This window comes from Petromyzon marinus, chromosome 83 (assembly GCF_048934315.1).
Source record: "Petromyzon marinus isolate PM22_M1 ecotype Great Lakes invasive population chromosome 83, UKy_Petmar_22M1.pri1.0, whole genome shotgun sequence".
NCBI lineage: Eukaryota > Metazoa > Chordata > Hyperoartia > Petromyzontiformes > Petromyzontidae > Petromyzon > Petromyzon marinus.
The window spans coordinates 2,583,869-2,601,911 of record NC_133748.1 but is presented as its reverse complement, the minus strand read 5'-3'; the positions used below and the strand labels follow the sequence as shown (position 1 = coordinate 2,601,911).

The following is an 18,043-nucleotide window of genomic DNA, read 5'->3' as shown; positions in this document are numbered from 1 at the left end:
AGATCACACAAACTCCACTCACTCTGTAGAACAAGGGGAGATCACACAAACTCCAGGCTTTGCCTGAATCAATGCTCGTATGTCCAGGTGTTTTATGTGCAAGGACCCTGCCTGTTGGCAATTTATTAAACTCTCAGGCGCAATGAACCCATCTCTCATTTCAATCACGTAAATTCACAGTCGAAATTTTTTCCATTTACATATTAAACTTATTTAAAGATACGTTTTAGCAGTGTGCGTGTGTCTGTGTGTACGTGGGGAGCGGTAGTGTGGCGGTAAGCGCTGCTATGCTGCGCTACGAACCCGGCGATCCGGGTTCGATTCCCGCTCCCGGCCAACACCCAGTGACGATTATCTGAACCGGTGAAGGCCTCCCCTAGGTCGACTCGGCCTCAAATGAGTACCTGGTGCGGTGTGGTAGTAAACATCGCTACTTGGGGAGACAAAGGCGGCCGGGCGTGGTGTTGGCCACCCACCCCCAGCTTTCATAGGTGCTCGCTAACAGCACTTGCCCCTGCAGTCTGTTCAGGGTAGAGCTGGGGGACCTTTGTCTCGCTTGGAGCGGTGGTGCAAGCGGTTAGCGGGAAGGAGTTTTCGTGTAACGGATGGAGATTAGTCCACCCACGGTGTAGAAGGGAGCGAGATGCAACAGATGGAGATTAGTCCACACACGCGTGTAGAAGGGAGCGAGATGGAACGGATGGAGATTAGTCCACACACGGTGTAGAAGGGAGCGAGATGGAACAGATGGAGATTAGTCCACCCGCGGTGTAGAAGGGAGCGAGATGGAACGGATGGAGATTAGTCCACACACGGTGTAGAAGGGAGCGAGGTGGAACGGATGGAGATTAGTTCCACACACGGGTGTAGAAGGGAGCGAGGTGGAACGGATGGAGATTAGTTCCACACACGGTGTAGAAGGGAGCGAGATGGAACGGATGGAGATTAGTTCCACACACGGGTGTAGAAGGGAGCGAGATGGAACAGATGGAGATTAGTCCACCCGCGGTGTAGAAGGGAGCGAGATGTAACAGATGGAGATTAGTCCACCCACGGTGTAGAAGGGAGCGAGATGCAACAGATGGAGATTAGTCCACCCACGGTGTAGAAGGGAGCGAGATGGAACGGTCGGTGAATTAGTCCGCGCTTTGCCGGACTCCGCTGGATCCTTCCCGGAATCCGCCGGCTCCGTGGCAGCAGTGAGCCGGGCCTCCGTCGTGCCACGCCGTCGCCGGCCCCGCCTGGACCGCCTGGACCACCGGGGCTGCCGCCGGGACCACCGGGACCACCGGGACTGCCGCCGGGACCACCGGGACCACCGGGACCACCGGGACCACCGGGACCGCCGCCGGGACTCCAACGGTGAAGCCCACGTGGATGGACGGACCTCCCGCCGCTGCCTCTGCAGCTATTGGTGGTGGTGGTGGTGCTGCCCGGCTGATCGCCTGCCCCTGCTGCTGCCCCTGCTGCTGCTGCTGCTGCAGGAGCTGCTGCTGCTGCTCAAACTGGTGCAGTTGCTGCTCCTGCTGCAGGAGCTGCTGCTCCAAATGCTGCTGTTGCTGCTGCTGCAGCTGCTGCTCCAAATGCTGCTGTTGCTGCTGCTGCTGCTGCTGCAGCTGCTGCTCTAGCTGCTGTTGCTGCTGCCGCTGCTGCTGCAGGAGCTGCTGCTCCAACTGCTGCTGTTGCTGCTGTTGCAGCTGCTGCTGCAGGAGCTGCTGGTACCCCTGCTGACTGCACGCTGTAACCTCCTCCTCCTCCGCTAGCTGCTGCTGCAAGAGCAGCAGCTGCTGCTGTTGTTGCAGCTGCTGCTGTTGTTGCAGCTGCTGCTGTTGTTGCAGCTGCTCCTGCTGCAGCTGCTCATGCAATCGCAGCAACAGCAGCTGGTGGTACCCTTGCTGTTGCTGCTGCTGCTGCTGTTGGTACTGGTGGTGGTACCCCTGCTGCTGATGCTGCTTCTGCTGCTGCTGTTTGTGGTGCTGCTGCTCCAACTGTTGCTGCTGTAACTGCTGCTGCTGTAACTGTTGCTGCTCCAACTGTTGCTGCTCCATCTGCTGCTGCTCCATCTGCTGCTGTTGTAACTGTTGCTCCATCTGCTGCTGCTGTAACTGCTGCTGCTGTAACTGTTGCTCCATCTGCTGCTGCTCCATCTGCTGCTGCTGTAACTGCTGCTGCTGTAACTGCTGCTGCTGTAACTGTTGCTCCATCTGCTGCTGCTCCATCTGCTGCTGCTCCAACTGCTGCTGCGCCAACTGCTGCTGCTGTAACTGTTGCTCCATCTGCTGCTGCTCCAACTGCTGCTGCGCCAACTGCTGCTGCTGTAACTGTTGCTCCATCTGCTGTTGCTCCATCTGCTGCTGCTCCAACTGCTGCTGCGCCAACTGCTGCTGCTGTAACTGTTGCTCCATCTGCTGCTGCTCCATCTGCTGCTGCTCCAACTGCTGCTGCGCCAACTGCTGCTGCTGTAACTGTTGCTCCATCTGCTGCTGCTCCAACTGCTGCTGCGCCAACTGCTGCTGCTGTAACTGTTGCTCCATCTGCTGCTGCTCCATCTGCTGCTGCTCCATCTGCTGCTGCTGCAACTGCTGCTGCTGCAACTGGTGCTCCATCTGCTGCTGCTCCAACTGCTGCTGCGCCAACTGCTGCTGCTGTAACTGTTGCTCCATCTGCTGCTGCTCCATCTGCTGCTGCTCCATCTGCTGCTGCTGCAACTGCTGCTGCTGCAACTGGTGCTCCATCTGCTGCTGCTCCAACTGCTGCTGCTCCAACTGCTGCTGCTCCATCTGCTGCTGCTCCAACTGCTGCTGCTCCATCTGCTGCTGCTGCAACTGCTGCTCCATCTGCTGCTGCTGCTCCATCTGCTGCTGCTGCAACTGCTGCTGGTGGTGCAACTGTTGCAACTGCTGCAACTGCTGCTGCTGCTCCAACTGCTGCCACTGGCCGGTCCCGTGCAGCTTCCCAACGCCGCCCGGAATTGGGCCCCAGAAGATCTGGGACAAGGTCGTTGGGTGGCGGTGACGGTGGCGGTGGCCCACTGGCACGGCCTCCTCCTCCTCCTCCTCCTCGTCCACCGCGACGGTGGCCCCGCCGGGCCCACGGAGGAAGCGGCCGCCGGGAGGAGCTCCGGGCGGCCCTCGGCGTGGGATTGGTCCCGGCCCGCGGCGTCGCTCCGGCGGCCACTGGCACGCGGCGTCGCCCGCCTGGCCCCCGTACGGCGGCGGCGGCGGCGGCGGAGGCCGCGGCTCGTAGGCCTCCCGGCTGGCCGCCACTGCTGTTGCGCCGCGCGCCCCTCCCAACAAGGGATCCCCAGGCCCTCCCAACAGCAGGCCCCGAGGCACTCCCAACGGCAGGCCCCCGGGCCCTGCCAACGGGGCCACCGCCCCTCCCGATGGGCCCGGCGCTCGCCCCAACGGCGGGCCCCCGGGCCCTCCAAGCGGGGCCCCCGCCCCTCCCGACACCTGGCCCTGCGGCACCCGAAACGGGGCCCCCGGGAGGGGCGGTGAGAAGTTGAGAAGCTGCGCTGGCGACGTGGGCCGGCCACTTGGGCCGCCTCCTCCTCCTCCTCCTCCTCCTCCTCCTCCTCCTCCTCCTCCTCCTCCTCCTCCTCCTCCTCCCTCCACTGCCGCCATGAATTCGGCGCCACCGAAGTCACCGGGAGGCCGGCACCCCTCTGCCCGGTGGCTCCCGTCGAGCGCCGAGCGCAGCCGCCGCAGGTCGGCCACCGATTCCCCGACAACGCCGCCGCCGCCGCCGCGGGGGCCGCCGCCGAGGCCCGCGGCCGCCCCCGGCGAATCCGGCGGGACGAGGCACCCCGGCCGCCACCGCTCCGGCGCCCGCTGCAGCTGCAGGCGCGACCTCAGGCGCAGCTGGCGGATGGCGTCCATCGCCGAAGCCTCCCACTCGCCCCGCCCGACCGCCAGGCCTCCCGCTCCACCGCTCTCACCCACGTCGCCAGCCGGCTCCAGGCCGCCCTTCCGCGTCTCTTCGGGGCGTTGCCGGCGGTGGTGGCGGTGGTGGCGGTGGTGGCGGTGTTGGTGGTGGCGGCGGTGGAGGCAGGAGGGCAGCAGCGGCGAGGACGAAGCCGCTGCCGGACACCGCTGCTGACGCTGCTGCGGGAGCGAGAAGGCGCAGGCTGTGGTACCAGCGCTAGCGGCAGCGGAGGCGATGCCGGGGCGGGTGTCGGTGACGTCGGCGGCGGCGGCGGCGGTGGCGGTGGAGGCGGTGGAGGCAAACGTCAAGCGCGCTGCCTCCGGGAGGGATGGGAGCAGCTTCTGCTGCTGCTGCTTCAGAGGCTGCTGCTGCTGCTGCTGCTGCGGGAAGACAAGGGAAGGAGCGACTTAGGCACCGCTGCTACGCACTAACAGCGCCTGGACTGACAGCCTGCAACAGGTTACATGAAGGGGATTGTTGTCTGTGTGTCTACAGGCACTGCTGCTACGCACTAACAGCGCTTAGACTGACAGCCTGCAACAGGCTACATGGGCGGGATTGTTGTCTGTGTGTCTGTAGGCACTGCTGCTACGCACTAACAGCGCTGGGCCCGACAGCCTGCAACAGGCTACATGGGGGGCATTGTTGTCTTTGTGTCTGTAGGCATTGCTGCTACTCACTAACAGCGCCTGGACTGACAGCCTGCAACAGGCTACATGGGGGCGATAGTTGTCTGTGTGTCTATAGGCACTGCTGCTACTCTCTAACAGCGCTGGGCCCGACAGCTTGCAACAGGCTACATGGAGGGGATTGTCAGGCACTGCTGCTACGCACTAACAGCGCTGCGCCCGACAGCCTGCAACAGGCTACATGGGGGCGATTGCACTGCTGCTACTCGCTAACGGCATGTCGACCTTCCTCTTCGTCCGTACGATAACTGCGTCAGGAGGAGCAGAGTGGATCGCTGTGATGTCTCCTTCGTGTTTGCGGATCGGGCCTTTGCGTTATTGCGTGAGCACTTGCCCAGACAACCTGTTACAGGAGACACGGTGTGGGATGGGGGGCCCTTTGTCTAGCTCTTTACCGCACCTCCCCAGACATCGAAGGGGCAGACTCCGAGCCGGCGTGCGTGCATCTGCGAGCGCATCTCGTCGCCAGGAGCGATGGCGTCGACGCCTCTCGGGTTCTGCGCACTGTGGGTACACGGCAGAGGGGCAAAGACTGTTAAGCGAGTAGTAGCGGTACACCATGGGACCTCCCTTAACCGGTATCAACATGTAAGAATAGGTTTTTACCATTTCTGGCGTTGTGTTAAAATGTTCGAACGCCAAAAAATAAACCTTTGTGCGAGGAATTACGTCTGCATGAGCCGCATATACTTGTGGTGAACATGTAAACAAAAAGCATGCCCTGGTAGTAGATGATGGCATTGTTTTTTTTTAAACTGATTGGTCCACCACAGAGGCAACTTTCTTTAGAGCCTCGTCTCAAAGTGTTGGACCAGAGGACGCCAAAAAGCGAACAGCACAAAGACAATGCGCCACTATCAGAGCACTGAGATCGTGGTGTGAGCTCTTCATCCAATGGAATCCTCTGATGTGTGGGCATCGCCAAGAGGGAGACAAAGGCGGCCGGGCGTGGTGCTGGCCACTCACCCCCTCGTGTGCCGTGCCGGCCTTCATAGGTGCTCGCTAACAGCACTTGCCCCTACAGTATTTGTCTTTGTGTGTGACACCTGGACAAGGTGTGTAGGTAAAGGTGTGTGTAGGTGTATGAGACACCTGGACAAGGTCTGTAGGTAAAGGTGTGTATGTAGGTGTATGAGACACCTGGACAAGGTGTATAGGTAAAGGTGTGTGTGTAGGTGTATGAGACACCTGGACAAGGTGTGTAGGTAAAGGTGTGTGTGTAGGTGTATGAGACACCTGGACAAGGTGTGTAGGTAAAGGTGTGTGTAGGTGTATGAGACACCTGGACAAGGTCTGTAGGTAAAGGTGTGTATGTAGGTGTATGAGACACCTGGACAAGGTGTATAGGTAAAGGTGTGTGTGTAGGTGTATGAGACACCTGGACAAGGTGTGTAGGTAAAGGTGTGTGTGTAGGTGTATGAGACACCTGGACAAGGCGTGTAGGTAAAGGTGTGTGTATGTAGGTGTATGAGACACCTGGACAAGGTGTGTAGGTAAAGGTGTGTGTATAGGTGTATGAGACACCTGGACAAGGTGTGTAGGTAAAGGTGTGTGTGTAGGTGTATGAGACACCTGGACAAGGTGTGTAGGTAAAGGTGTGTGTGTAGGTGTATGAGACACCTGGACAAGGTGTGTAGGTAAAGGTGTGTGTGTGTAGGTGTATGAGACACCTGGACAAGGTGTGTAGGTAAAGGTGTGTGTGTAGGTGTATGAGACACCTGGACAAGGTGTGTAGGTAAAGGTGTGTGTGTAGGTGTATGAGACACCTGGACAAGGTGTGTAGGTAAAGGTGTGTGTGTAGGTGTATGAAACACCTGGACAAGGTCTGTAGGTAAAGGTGTGTGTGTATGTAGGTGTATGAGACACCTGGACAAGGTGTGTAGGTAAAGGTGTGTGTATGTAGGTGTATGAGACACCTGGACAAGGTGTGTAGGTAAAGGTGTGTATGTAGGTGTATGAGACATCTGGACAAGGTGTGTAGGTAAAGGTGTGTATGTAGGTGTATGAGACACCTGGACAAGATGTGTAGGTAAAGGTGTGTATGTGTGTAGGTGTATGAGACACCTGGACAAGGTGTGTAGGTAAAGGTGTGTGTGGAGGTGTATGAGACACCTGGACAAGGTGTGTAGGTAAAAGTGTGTGTATGTAGGTGTATGAGACACCTGGACAAGGTGTGTAGGTAAAGGTGTGTGTATGTAGGTGTATGAGACACCTGGACAAGGTGTGTAGGTAAAGGTGTGTGTATGTAGGTGTATGAGACACCTGGACAAGGTGTGTAGGTAAAGGTGTGTATGTAGGTGTATGAGACACCTGGACAAGGCGTGTAGGTTAAGGTGTGTATGTAGGTGTATGAGACACCTGGACAAGGTGTGTAGGTAAAGGTGTGTGTGGAGGTGTATGAGACACCTGGACAAGGTGTGTAGGTAAAGGTGTGTGTGTAGGTGTATGAGACACCTGGACAAGGTGTGTAGGTAAAGGTGTGTGTGTAGGTGTATGAGACACCTGGACAAGGCGTGTAGGTAAAGGGGTGTGTGTATGTAGGTGTATGAGACACCTGGACAAGGTGTGTAGGTAAAGGTGTGTGTGTATGTAGGTGTATGAGACACCTGGACAAGGTGTGTAGGTAAAGGTGTGTGTGTATGTAGGTGTATGAGACAACTGGACAAGGTGTGCAGGTAAAGGTGTGTGTGTAGGTGTATGAGACACCTGGACAAGGCGTGTAGGTAAAGGTGTGTGTGTAGGTGTATGAGACACCTGGACAAGGTGTGTAGGTAAAGGTGTGTGTATGTAGGTGTATGTGACACCTGGACAAGGTGTGTAGGTAAAGGTGTGTGTGTAGGTGTGTTGCCGGACGGGCAAAGCTGTCGTGCACAGTGCTGTGGGGGGGAGGAGCCAATTTCGATTGGCTTCTCCCCTCATGGCGTCTGTGACCACCACAGTGGCTAAACGAGGGCTCTGGACGGGTGCGAGGGGCTGGTACCCCTCCACCTTCAATAATTTACCACTAAACCACGACTGAAATATGTAACTAATAAGCTTGTGCCGGAGACCCCGGGGGGCTCGGCGTCTATGAAGTCTCCTGGTCAAACGCTATCTGGAAGAGCCAGGAGATTGAATCTTTACCCTCGGGGCTCATCCAGAAACAACGACAAGCCACTACGGATGGCCACGTGGAATGTTCGAACGCTCACTGTGGAGGAGAGGCTGCCACTCCTCTGTCGGGAGCTGGACCGGTACTGCCTGGAACTCTGTGGCATTCAGGAGGTCTGCTGGACCGGCTCTGGCTGCTGTCACAATGATGGGTGGACAGTTCTCTACTCGGGGCAGCAGACTGCCAAACAACAGGGTGTGGCTCTTCTTCTGAACAAAAGAATGAAGGGGGCGTGGGAGTTTGGTGGTGAGGTGTGGGATGCTGTAAGCCCCAGGCTACTTTGGACTCGCCTTCTCATCAACCGGAGGCGAAGAGTGGTGGTCGTGGTTACTTATGCTACCACCGAAGACGAACATCCGTGGAGGGATGCAGGCAAGGCCGATGTATCAGATGCCTTTTATGACCTCCTGTCACAGGTGCTGGCTAAAGTGGCCCCTCGGGATAGAGTCATCTTGTTGGGTGACTTCAATGCCCGAGTTGGTCATGATGCTGGCACCTGGTCTGGAGTGATTGGAAGGCATGGGCCAGATCAGCTCAATAACAACGGTAGGAGGCTGCTAGATTTTTGTGCAGCCCATGGGCTTGTAATTACCAACACGATGTTCTGGCATCGGCGCATCCACCCAACATCATGGATGCATGCCGGGTCCAAGCAAGAACATCTGCTGGACTACATAGTGATGGAACAGCGGATGTGGGCCCATGTCCCTGACACCAGGACCTACCGTGGAGCTGATCTGCCCTCTGAACATTGACTTGTGATCTGTAAGATGCGCCTGCCATTCTTCCATTCCAGTGGTGGGTATACACCCAGGCCCTATTCCAACCTAAGGTGGCCTAGTCTCAGTTAGCTGATGAAAGTTGAAAGCGAGAATTTCATCATCGCTTGCGGCTGGGGTTGGCATCGTCCCCCACCCCTCCTGACGTCGAGGGTAAATTGGCGAGGTTTAGGACAGTGACTCATGCAGCTGCAATGGCTGCTTTGGGGACGCGGTCCAGACCGCCCCACAGACCCTGGCTGACAGAGGAGATGTTCAGGATGGTTGAGAAAAAGCGACAGGCCCACTCTCATTGGCTACAGCATCCCACGTCAAAGAATGAGGAGGCTTACAGCAGCCTTCGCTCAGAGGTTTGGAGAGCCGTGAGGTGCTGCAAGGATGGGTGGTGGTCGTGGGTTGCTGAGGAGATGGAGTCTGCCTCAGTGGCCCGCGATCACAAATCCCGATTTAACTCCATCAAAAAAGTAACCTGCAGCGCCACACCTATTATCATCATTAGGGAAAAAAAACGGTGTTCCAATCTCCGACCCCCAGGAACAGGTTTGCAGATTTGCTGAGCATTTCTGTGAGGTCCTGGGGGAGGGGAAATCCCTCAGCCAGGAAAACATTGTGGAACAAAGTGGGGATGATCCTGCTGAGGCTGTGGTGCCTCAAATTTCGGAAGAAGAAGTCACCCCCTGTGAGTGGCTGGCTGAGGTGCCATCTGTTGAGGAAGTACTGAAGGCGATCCAGAGTCTGAGACCAGGAAAGGCAGCGGGCAGAGATGATCTCCCAAGCGAAATATTGAGGGAGGGTGGCGTTTGTGCACAGACTGCCCTATATGACATCATAACAACAGTCTGGACCACTGGACGGGTTCTGTAGGATTGGAAGGATGCGCTGGTATCCCCCTCTTTAAGAAGGGGGACCGCACAGACTGTAACAACTACAGGGGCATCTCACTCCTCAGTGTGCCGGGAAAGGTCTTGGCAAGGATTATTCAACATCGCCTCGCCAGGCACGCTGAGGAGAGGCTTGCGGAGCCCCCATGCTGTTTCAGGAAAGGGCGGTCCTGCACAGATGCCATATATTCTGTCCGTCTGCTACAGCAGAGGTGTAGGGAATTCCAACAAGACCTACGTCTCTGCTTTATTGACCTGGTCAAGGCCTATGATACCATCAGTAGGCCTGGGCTCTGGGTTGTTGTTCGTGCTTTTGGAGTCCCTGACCCTCTGCTCACGGTCATTAAGGACCTTCATGATGGTGAGCGGGCCCGGGTAAAACTACGTGGCCGGGAGTCAGAGCCATTCCCTGTACACCTTGGGGTGCGACAGGGATGTCCTCTGTCTCCCACATTATTTAACATCTATTTTGACCACGTAGTTCGTGAAGCCTTCAATAGCTGTACCGGGGGAATCTCCATATGGTACAGATATAATGAGAGGCTGATCGATGCCCGGGTGTGGTCAAGGGATGGCTCCCTAATGCTCAACCACGTTATGTATGCCGATGATTTGGTAATAGCTGCTCATTCAGAGGTGGAGTTGGAGACGCTGCTGCTGAGACTGGAGCGTGCCACTAAGAGATGGGGCCTTACCATCAGCCCCACCAAAACTAAGCACCTGCCTGGGTATTTTGTACCATCGGACACTCCACCCCCACAACTCCCAATCGGTGATGGGGCAGTTGTGGAGAGAGTGGAGAGTTTCCCATACCTGGGCAGAGTGCTTATGGGCGGCTCCAGTTTAACAGCAGAAGTCTCACTCCGAATCAGTCGAGCGGCAATATCTTTTAATCGGTTGCGTAACGCTGTGTGGAAGCTACCTGGTCTGTCGCTCCGCACTAAGCTTCAGGTCTTCTCGGCCACGGTCATTCCCTCCCTTCTCTACGCTTGCGAAACGTGGACCCTCCTAATGGAACATCTTTGCCGGTTAGAAACATTTAGGTTGGCCTGCCTACGATCCATCCTGGGTTTAACCAGACTGGATTGTGCGAGGAGCTCACAAATCCTTGAAAGATCTGGGCAAGGTCCCATCGGTGAGCTCCTCCGGCGGGCAAGGCTGCGATGGCTGGGTCATGTAGCCCGCATGCCAAGCCACCGCATGCCGAAACAGCTTTTGTTCGGCCGGATTGAGGGGGCTAAGCGGGCGCGGCACGGGCTAGAGAAGAGATGGAGTGATGTGGTACAGGAGGACGTGGAGTTGAGTGGACTTGCCGATGACTGGTACCAGCGGTGTCAAGATCGGCCTCTGTGGAGGAGGCTCGTGAAGGACGCTACTGGGCAGTTGGAGGTAGTCGCCCTCCAACAACAACGGAGGGCGGAGGAGCGACGCTCAGAACAACGAGCGGAGCGCCGGGTGGCTAAAGCACAGCAGGTTGGCACAGTAGGGGGCACAGGTGGTGCATCAGCCAGTCATTTCAGTCAGTCGACCCGTGGCACCTGGGTCTGCCCCGTGACCTCCTGCCAACGGGCGTTCGACACTTCACGTGACCTCAGGGTGCACATAGCCTGGCACAAGCGTCGTGGTGACGTCACCGCCACTTAGGGGCGAATGGCGGTTGTTGTGTATCTGTGTGTCTGTGTCTGCGTGTGTCTGTGTGTGTCTGCGTGTGTGTCTGTGTGAGTGTCTGTGTGTGTCTGTGTGTGCGTGTGTATGTGTCTGTGTGTGTCTGTGTGTCTGTGTGTGTCTGTGTGAGTGTCTGTGTGTGTCTGTGTGTGTCTGTGTGTCTGTGTGAGTGTCTGTGTGTGTGTCTGAGTGTATGTGTATCTGTGTGTGTCTGTGTGTGTCTGCGTGTGTCTGTGTGTCTGCTTGTGTGTCTGTGTGTCTATATGTGTCTGTGTGTGTCTGTGTGTGTATATGTGTCTGCGTGTGTGTCTGTGTGTGTCTGTGTGTGTGTCTGTGTGTACGTGGGGAGCGGTGGTGCAGCGGTCGGCGCTACCAACTTAGCAGTGACCCGAGTTCGATTCCCGCTCACGGCCACCACCAATCCCAGTGACGATTATCCTGAACCCGTCCCGGGCCTCCCCTAGGTCGACTCAGCCTCAACCGAGTACCTGGTGTAGCTGTAGTGGTGCACCGGTAAGCACCGCTAGCCCTGGGGGAGACAAAGGCGGCCGGGCGTGGCGCTGGCCACCCACCCCCTCTGTGTGTGTAGCCACAGTGCCGGTAGCCTTCATAGACGCTGCTGCTGCTGCTGCTACTCGCCACCAGCAGCCTCGGCCTTGACACAGGTCGCCTGGTACACACCATTGGAAACCTCATTTGATAATGTTGGACCAGAAGACGCCAAAAGGCGTCGCACAACTCAAAGACAATGCACCATCAGAGTATGAGAGCTCGGGGTAAAGCATTTACACCATTGGAAACCTCATTTGATAATGTTGGACCAGAAGACGCCAAAAGGCGTCGCACAACTCAAAGACAATGCACCATCAGAGTATGAGAGCTCGGGGTAAAGCATTTACACCATTGGAAACCTCATTTGCCAGTAACAAAATATGATAATTGGTTTTTTTTACCCTTTTATCTGGCAACAAAACTGGCACCTTTTTTCTTTTACAAGGAGTCGCGTGTTCACATTGACACACAATACCTGCGGTCGGAACGCAAACAACAAAACAACACAAACTCTGATCACGTATGTGGTGGCCAATGTCCTTGAAATTGATTGGTCCACACCCGAGACGGCTTTCTTTAGAGGCCTCGTCTCTCACGTTGGTGGTGTTGGACCAGAAGACGCCAAAAGGCGTCGCACAACTCAACAAAGACAACGCACCATCAGAGTATGAGAGCCCGGGGGTAAAGCATTGACACCACATTGGAAACCTCATTTGCCAGTCACAAAATACGGTAATTGGTTTTTGTTTTACCCTTTTGCCAGATGAAAGGGTAAAAAAACCAATAATCAGGTCGCCTGGTGGTGGCCATGGCGAGCCACCCTCCACGCTGCTGCTGCTGCTGCCGCCGTAGCGAGCGAGAATGTCGCCTCCCTCGCCCACTACCCAGGAGGCCGTGGGCCGGGGTTCCATCCTCAACCTGACGATGCCTGCCGCTGTTTATTTGGAGTCTGCGTCCTATCTCCCATGGCCTAGGGGGTACCCCCAGTGGCAGCTGACCCTGTGAGTGAGTCTGCTACCCCCGGTAGGGGTGGTGATGATTGCTGCTGCTGTGTGGGTGTCTGGCCTAGGGGGCACCCCCAGTGGCAGCTGTCCCTGTGTGTGAGTCTGCTACCCCCGGTAGGGGTGGTGATGATTGCTGCTGTGTGTGGGTGTCTGGCCTAGGGGTACCCCCAGTGGCAGCTGACCCTGTGTGTGAGTCTGCTACCCCCGGTAGGGGTGGTGATGATTGCTGCTGTGTGTGGGTGTCTGGCCTAGGGGGTACCCCCAGTGGCAGCTGTCCCTGTGAGTGAGCCTGCTACCCCCAGTAAGGGTGGTGATGATTGCTGCTGTGTGGGTGTCTGGCCTAGGGGGCACCCCCAGTGGCAGCTGTCCCTTCGAGCGAGTCTGCTACCCCCAGTAGGGGTGGTGATGATTGCTGCTGTGTGTGTGTCTGTCCTAGGGGACACCCCCAGTGGCAGCTGTCCCTTCGAGCGAGTCTGCTACCCCCGGTAGGGGTGGTGATGATTGCTGCTGCTGTGGGTGTCTGTCCTAGGGGGTACCCCCAGTGGCAGCTGTCCCTGTGAGTGAGCCTGCTACCCCCGGTAGGGGTGGTGATGATTGCTGTGTGTGGGTGTTTGGCCTAGGAGGCACCCCCAGTGGCAGCTGTCCCTGTGAGCGAGTCTGCTACCCCCAGTAGGGGTGGTGATGATTGCTGCTGTGTGGCCTAGGGGGTACCCCCAGTGGCAGCTGTCCCTGTGAGCGAGTCTGCTACCCCCAGTAGGGGTGGTGATGATTGCTGCTGCTGTGTGGCCTAGGGGGTACCCCCAGTGGCAGCTGTCCCTGTGAGCGAGTCTGCTACCCCCAGTAGGGGTGGTGATGATTGCTGCTGCTGTGGGTGTCTGGCCTAGGGGGTACCCCCAGTGGCAGCTGACCCTGCGAGCGAGCCCCACGCACGATCCGACAACCCGAGACGCTGACAACCTCCTTGCTGGACTGCAATCTGCGTTTATATTTCACTTTGGTAATTCAAGTAACGGTCACCGTCATCGCCAAACATCACAACACCCATCGTCAACATCGTCAACATCGTCAACATCGTCACCGTCAACATCGTCACCGTCAACATCGTCAACATCGTCAACATCGTCACCGTCAACATCATCGCCAAACATCACAACACCCATCGTCATCATCGTCAACATCGTCAACATCTTCAACATCGTCACCGTCCACATCATCTTCAACATCGTCACCGTCCACATCATCTTCAACATCGTCACCGTCCACATCATCTTCAACATCGTCACCGTCCACATCATCGTCAACATCATCACCGTCAACATCGTCAACATCATCACCGTCAACATCATCGTCAACATCATCGTCAACATCATCGTCAACATCATCACCGTCAACATCATCGTCAACATCATCGTCAACATCATCGTCAACATCATCGTCAACATCGTCACCGTCCACATCATCGTCAACATCTTCAACATCGTCACCGTCAACATCGTCAACATCGTCAACATTGTTATCATTGTTACCATCACCACCACCACCATCACCACCACCACCATCACCACCACCATCACCACCACCATCATCATCATCATCACCACCATCACCACCATCATCAGTGGTTCAATAGCAGCTGCAACTACAGCTGCCCTCAGGGCTCAAAACGGGTTAGCCACAGCTGCCCTGAGGGCAGTCTCAGAGTGGTGGCCACAGCTGCCCCGGGGGCCTTCACGGCCACAGCTGCCCTGAGGGCAGTCTCAGAGTGGTGGCCACAGAGGCCCTGAGGGCCTTCTCGGCCACAGCTGCCCCGAGGGCTTTCCCGGCCACAGCTGCCCCGAGAGCTTTCCCGGCCACAGCTGCTCCAAGGGCCTTCTCGGCCACAGCTGCCCCGAGGGCCTTCTCGGCCACAGCTGCCCCGAGGGCCTTCTCGGCCACAGCTGCCCCGAGGGCCTTCTCGGCCACAGCTGCCCCGAGGGCCTTCTCGGCCACAGCTGCCCCGAGGGCCTTCTCGGCCACAGCTGCTCCGAGGGCCTTCTCAGAGTGGTGACCACAGCTGCCCTGAGGGCAGTCTCAGAGTGGTAGCCACAGCTGCTCCGAGGGCCTTCTCGGCCACAGCTGCCCTGAGGGCCTTCTCGGCCACAGCTGCCCTGAGGGCAGTCTCAGAGTGGTAGCCACAGCTGCCCTGAGGGCCTTCTCGACCACAGCTGCCCTGAGGGCCTTCCCGGCCCCAGCTTCCCCGAGGGGCCTTCCCGGCCCCAGCTGCCCCGAGGGCCTTCACGGCCACAGCTGCCCTGAGGGCAGTCTCAGAGTGGTAGCCACAGCTGCCCTGAGGGCCTTCTCGGCCCCAGCTGCCCCGAGGGGCCTTCCCGGCCCCAGCTGCCCCGAGGGCAGTCTCAGAGTGGTGGCCCCAGCTGCCCCGAGGGCCTTCCCGGCCCCAGCTGCCCCGGGGGCCTTCCCGGCCCCAGCTGCCCCGAGGGGCCTTCCCGGCCCCAGCTGCCCCGAGGGCCCCTAGGGCTCGAGATGGCTGACGCTGGGCAGCGTGGGAAGCGTGAGGCGCCGCTCGTGGTGAAGGGTGCGGCCGTAGTTCACCGCCTCGGCGATACGCAGGGCCACCACGTCGCACGGCACACGCACCTGGCGGGGTGGACACGGGGGTGGACACGGGGGTGGACACGGGGGTGGGCACGGGGGTGGGCACGGGGTGGACACGGGGTGGGTACGGGGTGGGTATGGGGGTGGACACGGGGGTGGACAGAGGGTGGACACGGGGTGGACACGGGGTGGGCAGAGGGTGGACACGGGGTGGACATGGGGGTGGACACGGGGGTGGACACGGGGTGGACACGGGGTCGGTATGGGGGTGGACACGGGGGTGGACACGGGGTGGACACGGGGTGGGTATGGGGGTGGACACGGGGGTGGACACGGGGTGGACACGGGGTGGGTATGGGGGTGGACACGGGGTGGGTATGGGGGTGGACACGGGGTGGACACGGGGTGGACACGGGGTGGACACGGGGGTGGACGTCAGCGGTGTTGGCCATGAGCGGGAAACCGAACCTGGGTCACTGGGTTGGTAGCGCTCACCACGACACAACTCACCACTCACCACGACACCACTACACCACTCACCACGACACTCACCACTACACTCACCCACTCACTCACTCACCACTACACCACTCACCACTCACTCACCACGACACAACTCACCACTCACCACGACACCACTACACCACTCACCACGACACTCACCACTACACTCACCCACTCACTCACTCACCACTACACCACTCACCACTCACTCACCACTACACAACTCACCCACTCACTCACCACTCACCCACTCACTCACCACTACACCACCCACTCACTCACCACTACACTACTCAACTCACCCACTCGCTCACCACCCACCAACCCACCCACCAACCCTCCCACCCACCAACCCACCCACTCCCCCACCCACCCACCAACCCACCCACTACCCACCCACCCACCCACTCACTAACCCACCCATTCACCCACTCACTCACCCACCCACTCACTCACCCACCCACCCACCCACCATGGGTTTGTCCGCTCGCGTGGGCAACAGCAGCAGCCCTCCGCCCCCCCCGGCCGCCTCGGCCCCCCCAAACTCGTGGGGGGCCCCTCCGCCCCGCCCCCCCCGCCCCCCCCGCCCCCCCCGCCTGGCCAGCTGCAGGTAGAGCCGCCCCTGAGCACCACGCAGGAGCAGGCAGTGGTAGAGGTCTTCGTGACGGACACACAGAAACACCTCTTCCTCCTCCTCCTCCTCCTCTTCAGAGTCCACCTCCTCACCGCCTCCAGCGCCGGCGTAGTCCACTCGCCCTCTGGAGGGTGACGAGGTGGTGGAGGAGGTGGAGGTGGAGGAGGTGCAGCGGGAGGTCGTGGGCTTTCGGACGAAGTAGGTGGCCTGGCTGGAGACCAGCACGGAGTAACGCTCCGTGTGGAAGACTGAGAGGAGGCTGTCGGGGGGGTGGGGAGAGAGAGGGTGGGTGGGTGGGTGAGCGGGTGGGTGAGTGGGTGAGTGGGTGGGTGGGTGGGTGAGTGGGTGGGTGGGTGAGTGAGTGAGTGGGTGAGTGGGTGGGTGAGTGGGTGGGTGGGTGGGTAGGTGGGTGGGTGAGTGGGTGGGTGAGTGGGTGGGTGGGTGAGTGGGTGGGTGGGTGAGTGGGTGGGTGGGTGAGTGAGTGGGAGGGTGGGTGAGTGAGTGAGTGAGTGGGTGGGTGGGTGTGTGGGTGGGTGAGTGAGTGGGTGAGTGGGTGGATGGGTGGGTGAGTGGGTGGGTGGATGGGTGGGTGAGTGGGTGGGTGAGTGAGTGAGTGGGTGGGTGGGTGGGTGAGTGGGTGAGTGGGTGGGTGGGTGAGTGGGTGAGTGAGTGGGTGGGTGGGTGAGTGGGTGAGTGAGTGGGTGGGTGGGTGAGTGAGTGGGAGGGTGGGTGAGTGAGTGAGTGAGTGGGTGGGTGGGTGTGTGGGTGGGTGAGTGAGTGGGTGAGTGGGTGGATGGGTGGGTGAGTGGGTGGGTGGATGGGTGGGTGAGTGGGTGGGTGAGTGAGTGAGTGGGTGGGTGGGTGGGTGAGTGGGTGAGTGGGTGAGTGGGTGGGTGGGTGGGTGAGTGAGTGGGTGAGTGTGGGATGGGTGGGTGAGTGGGTGGGTGGATGGGTGGGTGAGTGGGTGAGTGGGTGGGTGGGTTGGTGGGTGGGTGAGTGGGTGGGTGAGTGAGTGGGTGAGTGGGTGGGTGGGTGAGTGGGTGGGTGGGTGGGTGGGTGAGTGGGTGGGTGGGTGAGTGGGTGGGTGGGTGGGTGAGTGGGTGAGTGGGTGAGTGGGTGGGAGTGTGTGTGAGTGTGTGGGAGTGTGTGTGAGTGAGTGAGTGTGAGTGAGTGAGTGTGAGTGAGTGTGAGTGAGTGTGTGAGAGTGCGAGTGTGAGTGAGTGAGTGTGAGTGAGTGTGAGTGTGTGAGTGTGTGTGTGAGTGAGTGTGAGAGTGAGTGAGTGTGAGAGTGTGAGTGAGTGTGTGAGTGAGTGAGTGTGAGAGTGAGTGAGTGTGAGTGAGTGAGTGAGTGTGAGTGAGTGTGTGTGAGTGAGTGAGTGAGTGTCAGTGAGTGTGAGTGAGTGTGAGTGAGTGAGTGTGAGTGTGTGTGTTTGTGAGTGAGTGTGAGTGAGTGTGAGTGAGTGTGTGTGAGTGTGTGTGAGTGAGTGAGAGTGAGTGTGAGTAAGTGTGAGTGAGTGTGAGTGAGTGAGTGAGTGTGAGTGAGTGTGTGAGTGAGTGTGTGTGAGTGTGTGTGAGTGAGTGTGAGTGAGTGTGAGTGTGTGTGAGTGAGTGTGAGTGAGTGTGAGTGAGTGTGAGTGTGTGTGAGTGAGTGTGAGTGAGTGAGTG

The 18,043-nt window shown here is 58.4% G+C and overlaps 2 protein-coding genes across 2 annotated transcripts in view; both read right to left on the bottom strand.

Annotated features, from left to right (window-relative positions):
- Window positions 1-1,136: 1,136 nt before the first annotated feature.
- Window positions 1,137-5,778, bottom strand: LOC142907822 (uncharacterized). Its single transcript, XM_076057638.1, has 4 exons — window positions 5,663-5,778; window positions 5,017-5,120; window positions 2,939-4,307; window positions 1,137-1,264 (listed from the first exon to the last, which is right to left on the bottom strand). The coding sequence occupies exons 2-4, from the start codon at window positions 5,026-5,028 to the stop codon at window positions 1,137-1,139; spliced, it is 1,509 nt and encodes a 502-aa protein (XP_075913753.1). The 5' UTR covers window positions 5,029-5,120; window positions 5,663-5,778.
- Window positions 5,779-13,609: 7,831 nt separating this feature from the next.
- LOC116958785 (intermembrane lipid transfer protein VPS13D-like) overlaps window positions 13,610-18,043 on the bottom strand; it is a 92,627-nt gene continuing 88,193 nt past the window's right edge. The window contains 2 exon segments of the mRNA XM_076057663.1: window positions 13,610-15,282; window positions 16,217-16,637. Of these exon segments, the coding sequence (XP_075913778.1) occupies window positions 15,157-15,282; window positions 16,217-16,637 (547 nt within the window). The 3' untranslated portion in view covers window positions 13,610-15,156.

What these genes read in the sequence shown, in the direction of transcription:
- LOC142907822 (XM_076057638.1), bottom strand. An exon ending in TGGGAAGCTGCACGGGACCG is followed by an intron (nt 1,265 to 2,938) that starts GCCAGTGGCAGC and finishes TCCCGGCGGCAG; the next exon opens with CCCCGGTGGTCCAGGCGGTC.